General features: G+C 37.0%; 1 protein-coding gene across 2 annotated transcripts in view; it reads right to left on the reverse strand.

The window, feature by feature from the left end:
- Nucleotides 1–6,520: 6,520 nt before the first annotated feature.
- fxr2 (FMR1 autosomal homolog 2) overlaps nt 6,521–8,665 on the reverse strand; it is a 102,464-nt gene continuing 100,319 nt past the window's right edge. For both annotated transcript variants that reach the window (XM_051113975.1, XM_051113973.1), the window contains exon 17: nt 6,521–7,255. In XM_051113975.1, the coding sequence (XP_050969932.1) occupies nt 7,145–7,255 (111 nt within the window). In that variant the 3' untranslated portion in view covers nt 6,521–7,144. The remainder of the gene's footprint in view (nt 7,256–8,665) is intronic.

Consider the following 8,665-nt stretch of genomic DNA (forward strand, 5'->3'; position numbering starts at 1 on the left):
AAAAACAAAAACAAAAAAATAATCTTATAAAAATTAATCAGATGTAGGAACAGTACAGAAATTGAATACTACACAAAACAACTGGTCCATATTATTTACACAAGTCTAGAAAACCGGTGTACTTGCCTGTAGCCTGGTCTTCAGCGGGTGTGGAGACGTGTGTGTTGATGCACTGCTGTTCACAGAGGGAGGAACCAAAAAAAAAAAAAAAAAAAAAAGGGTGGAGCAGCAGTTAGCGTGACCACAGGTGGGTACAGAGATGAGAAAGTCACTGTTTGCTCTGAATCGTCACACAACCCCTACCCTGCACCATTATGAATGCGGCTTAAAAAGAGAAAAGCAGGTGCATTTCTATTGTGAGCAAGTAAAGACAACAATTGGATCTCATTATTCATATTTTCCATTTTTATTTTAAATTTAAAGTTTTATATGTATGTATGTATGTATGTATGTATGTATATATATATATATATATATGAAATCAAAACTTATAAACCAAATTAAAATGAGAGAAGTTGCTGAAATTTGCCTTTGGTTTAATTTTAGTTGTAGTTAACTAATACAAACCAGTTAAAATATAAATGATGTTTATAGAAGGTGGTATGAAAATATTAATAGACCTTTACAATAACACTTATTTGCGCAGAAGCCCTTGTGACATAACACATCCTGGAATAAAACCGGTCTGAAGGCACCAAGCAGAATAAAGGTTTGCTAAACAACGGTGCGTTTAATGCAAAACGTAAACACTGCAATGTACTTAACAGGCTTAGTAGGTTAAGCTCTGGTAACAAAATGCATTTTCATTAGCAGGCCTTGTTTGCCCATGGCATCTGAACATGGGATCAAGTTCTAAACCTCTATTATACCTTTTAGTGTTTACAAACAAAAGCAAATACAGCCAGTGTTATAATTCAGTGCTGTCCTGAAAAATAAATTCTGCAGTACACCAAAAAAAGAATTCAGTAAAATTTATGGTAAAAAACGTCAGCTGTGGTTGCCGGGACCTTTTACTGCAAAAAATACGGTTTGACTTTTTTTCACTTAAATTTACAGGTAAATACTGTAATTTCATTAACTGATATAATGTTAATGTACCAGCCTATTGAAGTACTGAAATCTGTTTTGTACCTTTGTAATACACTGATAACCACCAAAACGACAATAACCACTCTCACACAGGCCTTATAGTTTGTCTTGATCAATATACAAGAGAAATGGGCACTTATATTTAGAAGTGGTAGACAAAGCTTGATTTCCCTATGTTGGTAGTAAAGAAGCAAATACATAGGAGCCTGAATTCAGTGTTTTGTTTGTGGTAAGAGTGTGTTACCTAACAAAATGAATATAGCATAAAAACCAGGTGGTTTGAAACACAACCAAAAAATGTAATGTTTAACTACTACTACTACTTAACATTTTGTGCATAACCCTGTTAATGAATGAAATTTACTTTATTACAGATTTAAAAAGGAATTCAATACACTCCCGCCAAAAATGAAAATTCTTTTATAATTTACTGCTGTATTTGACTTTCTTCTGTAAAAAACAAGATGTTTAGAATCCATCTCTTAGTCTCTTGAATTGACATTTTAAAACTATGCAGCGCAAATGTGATATTAATCCATACAATGATGACTCAATGACTCACAGGTGGATTATTTTCCTAAACATCAAAGAACAAATTCAAATATATGTGGGTGAGTAAACTATGAGGAAAATTTTTATTTTTGGGTGGAGCGTCCCTTTTAAGGATTAGTTCACTTCCAGGATAAAAATTTCCTGATAATTTACTCACCCCCATGTCATCCAAGATGTTCATGTCTTTCTTCAGCTGAAAAATAATTAAGGTTTTTGAGGAAAACATTGTGTTTACATCGACCCAGTGTTTACAAAGTGAATGTGCAAAGAAAGTCAAACACCCTGATGGAGTGAAAAGAGATGAAAAGAGATGGAGTTTTTCACCCTACCCTACCTTTTCAAACCAAAGCACATGGATGAACTAACCCACGCATGACCTTTCTAACATCATTATGTAATGTGTAAAGTCACAGATGCAAATCGCAGAGCTAGTGCAAGATGAGCATTTGCTGTTAAAAAATATGATGATTTTATGATGATGATTCATAAAAAAATCCTTATACTTACTTCCGCTGTAAGTGAAGCTGGATCACGAATGATTTGCACGAACACAGACGCATTTATGTAGATCGGGAGGCGCATTCCCTTCACAAACAAACGTAATCCACTGGATCTTCAGCTGCTCAGATGTTGGGAGTAAATGATGACCACTATGTTCACTATTACATACAGCAACACAACACCACAATCTGAGATATTCTTGTCTAACTTACATCCCTGCTCCGGCATCAAAACATGGAGGCTGGACTGTTACGACTGATCTCAGGTAAGAGCTCATGTCAATCAACTATCGTGGGAGCGGCCTCTGTCAGTGTGACGCCACAACGACAGGCATCTGAGAATGGCTCGATTTGAAAAAGGGAATATTATTTTTACAGATTAATTAAAAACCACTGCATGGATTTTTATCATTATAGGGTAGATTTGTATATGCATTGCCAGCACACATTAATGTTCAAACAACATGAAAAAGTAAACTTTGCATCCGATGACCCCTTTAAGGCTGTTTTACACCAAGTGCAATACAACTGATCGCCTTCTGCTAACATCATCTGCTGCTCAATATTAGGGATGTAACAATATGAAAATTTCTTATCATGTATTGTTAAAATATGCTGGAAATGTTCAAAAAGTAGTGTACTGACACAAATCGTTTTGCCAAGTTTTATATTTAAAAGCAACAAACAAAATGAATTTTTATTTTGCCAATGATGTCCGAATTCTAACATGACAACATGACTGACAACAGTTTATCTAATAACATGTTTGAAATGTTCAAATAAAGCTTTGAAAAGATTTCATAAAAAAGTATTTCACATTTCAGCCTTTAAATAAAGAAAATGAATGTGTGGGATTACAAATTTAAGGATCTGTTTAATATCTGCAGATCCCACATCCTGACATAACAACGTATAAAAATCTAGTGTGATCTACATTGTATTGGATATTTAATGTAAACATAATGGCATCTGTTTACATAGTTTTAGTTCTTGTGACTTATGCTTGTGATGTTGATGGATTCTTAGTTCCTGCAACTATGGTGCTCCAACCATTTGGTGATGTCATTATGATTATTTGCATAGGTCTGCTGAGATCTTACAGTTGGGTGATAGGTAACTTCCTGCATCCTCAGTTCTTGATCTGAACAAAGGATGTCACCAGTACTGTGTCAACATCTCTAATAAGGCCCACCTAAGAATGCCTATTAAATACTTAAGACAAAGTTAGTTTTCGTTTGGGTGGAAAAAAGAAAGTTCGAAAAGGTTGAGCGCCTGTGTACTGTTTTCGAACATTCCAACACCCCCGCGCTGCTGGAGGCAGACTGTAGATAATGTAAATATGTATCCCCAAACACAACAATAATGCAATGATGAAGTTTATCTAGGTGTGATATGGGTACTAAAGGCCATTCTAAAATGTGCAGTTTTATCACACAGCACAATGCCACAGATGTCGCAAGTTTTGAGGGAGTGTGCAGTTGGCATGCTGACTGCAGGAATGTTCACCAGAGCTGTTGCCCGTGAATTTAATGTTCATTTCTCTACCATAAGCTGTCTCCAAAGGTGTTTCAGAGAATTTGGCAGTACATCCAACCGGCCTCACAGCCGCAGACCATGTGTAACCACACCAGCCCAGGACCTCCACATCCAGCATCTTCACCTCCAATCACCTGAGACCAGCCACCTGGACAGCTGCTGCAACAATCGGTTTGCATAACCAAAGAATTTCTGCACAAACTGTCAGAAACTGTCTCAGGGAAGCTCATCTGCATGTTCGTCATCCTCATCGGGGTCTCGACCTGACTGCAGTTTGTTGTCGTAACCGACTTGAGTGGGCAAATGCTCACATTCGATGGCGTCTGGAACTTTGGAGAGGTGTTCTCTTCACAGATGAATCCCGGTTTTCACTATACAGGGCAGATGGCAGACAGCGTGTATGGCGTCATGTGGGTGAGCGGTTTGCTGATGTCAACGTTGTGAATCGAGTGGCCCATGGTGGCGGTGGGGTTATGGTATGGGCAGGCTTATGTTATGGACAACGAACACAGGTGCATTTTATTGTATGCATTTTGAATGCACAGAGATACCGTGACGAGATCCTGAGGCCTATTGTTGTGCCATTCATCCACGACCATCACCTCATGTTGCAGCATGATAATGCACGGCCCCATGTTGCAAGGATCTGTACACAATTCCTGGAAGCTGAAAACATCCCAGTTCTTGCATGGCCAGCATACTCACCGGACATGTCTCCCATTGAGCATGTTTGGGATGCTCTTGATCGGCGTATACGACAGCGTGTTCAAGTTCCTGCCAATATCCAGCAACTTGGCACACCCATTGAAGAGGAGTGGACCAACATTCTGCAGGCCATAATCAACAACCTGATCGAAGGAGATGTGTTGCATTGCGTGAGGGCAAATGGTGGTCACACAGACACAGTAAAACTGCACATTTTAGAGTGGCCTTTTATTGTGGACAGCCTAAGGCACACCTGTGTAATAATCATGCCATCTAATCAGCATCTTGATATGCCACACCTGTGAGGTGGATGGATTGTCTCGGGCAAAGGAGAAGTGCTTACTAACACAGATTTAGACAGATTTGTGAACAATATTTGAGAGAAATAGGTCTTTTGTGTACACAGAAAAAGTCTTAGATCTTTGAGTTCATCTCATGAAAAATGGGGGCAAAAACAATGATTTCATGATTTCCTTTTGATAAAAACAAAGGTTTATTATAGGGCTGTTTGAGTTTGCCTAATATGTCTGTGAACTGTTTGTAATTATTATGTATATATAAATACAAACACATTCATGTATATATTTAAGAAATATTTACAAGTACATGTATTTATTATACTCTTTCTAAAACTTATATTATACATAAATAAAAATATTTTGAGTGTATTTATATATACATAATAATTACACACAGTACACACACATATTTTAGGCAAACTCAATTATTATTTAAACTTTGCTGGATATTATTTTTTTTATCCTGAGTTGTTCAATTTGGGGTAATCGATTATGATCGATTTTAATGCTAATTAAAATATGAAATGGTAATACTAACCGTGGGAAAGTTGATCATATCGTCAAACCGGTTATCATTCCATCTCTACTCAATATAACAGCACTAAATTAAGATTAAAAAAAAGTTTGGTTCCACACTAGAAACACAAACTATCTATAATGCTAACAAGAATTCATGTGGTTAAAAAGTATATAAATGTGTATTTTTCTTAGAAAATGACCAATCGTTTTGCTAGATAAGACCCTTATTCCTTGGCTGGGATTGTGTAGAGCCCTTTGAAGCTGCAGGTATTTCTTTTCGACTGAAGAAAGGAAGACATGAACATGTATGTCTTTTCAGTTTCAGAACCTACTTTTGCACCTTCTTGTAAAGTTCACAAACTTGACTGAAGAGGAAAAAGAAACCAGAGTGCACGCAGGTGTCATTTCAGAAATAATTTATTTCACTTCCTTTTTATTCTTTTGTTTTTCTATGATGTGGAAAGAAAAAAAAAAAAAAAAAAGTTTTTTTGAGAGCAGGAACCAAGATGACAGTAACAAAGTGAGGGAACGCTCCCCCCTTTAACAATGACAACCAGGGACACGACAAACGCTCATCATCAGATCACCCAGCAGAGACAGAAGAGGCCAAAACTCCATTTGACCAAACTGGAGTGTATTACAATGCTCTCGGATGTACGTGTGTGTGTGTGTGTGTGAGTGAGTGTGAATGAATGCATCTGTCTCAGTGTTTCTGGCTTTATCTTATTAGGTTTTCACTGTTCCCAGAGTGCCTTCTAGACCATCAAGACCAACCTTTCACACCAGAGGGTCACCAATCCCCCTCCTGCCTTTCATTTAGTTGTGGGCCGGAAGCTATCGAGTGTGTGCGCTCCACTTTCCAGGCTCCTATCCATCCTGCCTTCCTTCCACATACTGGGGGGTAAGAGATGCTGAAATACTGAATACTCTGAACCTGTCAGTTCAAGTTACGTTTCTCTCTAGCTCCTTTTGGAAAGTCTGCCGCCACTTGCCACTGGCCCATTTTAACTGAAGAGACAGAATCCGCTCGGGATTCTTCTGGGTTGTCTCTTGGATCTTGTAACGTTCCTCCCAGTTTCTATGTTCTTACTGCATGGCTCACAACAACACATGTACAAACAGACACACTCGTACAAACACAGATTAAACGCCTTTCACATAAAGACTTGACCTTGGACAAACGTCCTAATTTCATGTTTGGCATTAATTATCTGTCTTTCCCACCCCACATGCTAACCCCCCTTCTTATTCTGCATAATCCTGTCATTTCCTCAGACAAAGTAAAAACGGTAACCATCTACTTCATCCCATGAACAACGCAAATATAAAAAAAAAAAAGAAAATACTGAAGTTTTTTCAAATTCAAGGCACAATGTCTCTCCGTTTCCCCTTTTGCCCTTAAATTCAGAGTACCACAGACTCAACTGTCAATCGCTCCCGAGAGGCTCCGCCTTCAACCCATCGCCTCTTCGCTAGCTCCGCCCTCATTTAGCTAACACTGTTTAAGAGATGCGTCTGTTTGGGAGTGTTTCACAGTCCCACACCAGTGAGTACAAACAATCAAAAACAAACAATGACATCAACGACAACAGCCAAAAGAAAAAAACGAAAAAAAAAAAAATTAAAATAAAACCCAAAAAGTCACGTCCTGTTTTCTGTGTTATGTCAGAAATTTGAGTCATATCCATCAGCTCATTTTTGGCAAGCTTGTCTTAAATAAGCACTAAGTACTGATAGATAGGATAAACATACACCGTTACGTGTGGTTTAAAGTAGATGCGTTCGTCATTTTTTTTTTTTGTATCATTTTCTTCTCATAGACTTCAAGGATTTTAGTCGATTTTCATTCGTCAGTTTAAAGGTTTACGTGAATGCAAGCAGGGACAGAGTTCGCCATGGTGTCTTGCTTTAGATGTGGGTCTTGAGGGGGGTGAGATGACTTTTTTACGAGACGCCATTCACCAGGGCTGGAGCCTCCCCGGGCGACGCCACGCCATTGCTAGGGGAGCGTTTGGAAGGAGCGCGCTCTTCCTTATTCTCGCTAGTCCCATTTTCCTGAAGAAGAGAAAATGAAATGCAGTTAAAAAGGTTGTTTTGTATGTAATCTGTCCTTTTACCGAAAGCAAAGCCTTAAAACAACTGATGATGGTGGTACAGCAACTATACACACGCACACACAGATCAACGACTAATTTAATAAAAAGAAGAACTGTGAAGACGACGAAAAAAAAAAAAAAAAACTAAGGAAATGTTTAAGTTATGATTTCTTCAACTGAGTTTGGGCTGCATGATTAATCAAAGACAAAATGAAAATGCAATATGGGTGTGATATTGCAATGATCAAATTGCAAATGCTGTGATTTAACTAAATACAGCTGCAATCAAAATGATTGCAGAGACTGCAGTACTTCACAAATACAAGCTTTTCTGAAGATCCAGGACCTTATAAAAATTGCATCTACAACAGTTTGCTGGGATATTAAAAGTGATAATGTCAATACATAATGTAATGTTTTTGAGTTATAGGATTTTTTAATAACACAGCTATGTCATAATTATTCAACCCCTATTCAACACTGCTGTTTTAAAGGAGAAGTCCACTTCCAAAACAAAGATTCACATATAATGTACTCACCCCCTTGTCAACCAAGATGTTCATGTCTTTCTTTCTTCAGTCATAAAGAAATTATTTTTTTTTGAGGAAAACATTTCAGCATTTTTCTCAATATAATGGACTGATGTGGTGCCCCGATTATGAACTTCCAAAATGCAGCTTCAAACGATCCCAAATGCGGTTGTAAACAATCCCAGTCGAGGAAGAAGGGTCTTATATAGCGTAACGATCAGCTTATTTTCATTAAAAAAATACAATTTAAATACTTTTAGATCTCAAACGTTTGTCTTGGTGGTTTTAAAGAATAAAAGATTCTGCACCAAATTTTATTTTTGAGGGTTAAATAATTTTGAACATGAACATTTAGAGCCAGTTTGTTTTTTCTTACCATTATTCATCAACTTACGTTCTCAAAATTACTCAGATGTGTATTAGTAAACTTTCTCCAATAGTGTACTGAAGCCTTTGTTGAATTGTTTTCACAATTTTGTTCTCCGCAGCAAAATGTCTAGTAGGTCAAGGGGGTTGAATAATTTCAATTGCAACTGTATATGCAATGCATGTTGTACTGTAAAAGAAAGTTATAGTTTTCTTACTGTTTTATATTAAATATGTTATTATTATTTTTATATAAATACAAAATATATGTAAATACAAATATTTTTATATTTCAGTCTCATTGGTATATAAATCAGAAAATTTTGGCCAAATTGTGCAGCTCTACAAGCTGGAATCTTTTTCCCCTCATTAATAATAATTATACTAATAATAAATTATATACACAGTATATCAGTAAGATTTTTAATTTTTTTTAAAAGTAGTTTCTTATGCTCAATGCTTTTATTTAACTG

Source organism: Labeo rohita, chromosome 7 (assembly GCF_022985175.1).
Source record: "Labeo rohita strain BAU-BD-2019 chromosome 7, IGBB_LRoh.1.0, whole genome shotgun sequence".
Taxonomy (NCBI): domain Eukaryota; kingdom Metazoa; phylum Chordata; class Actinopteri; order Cypriniformes; family Cyprinidae; genus Labeo; species Labeo rohita.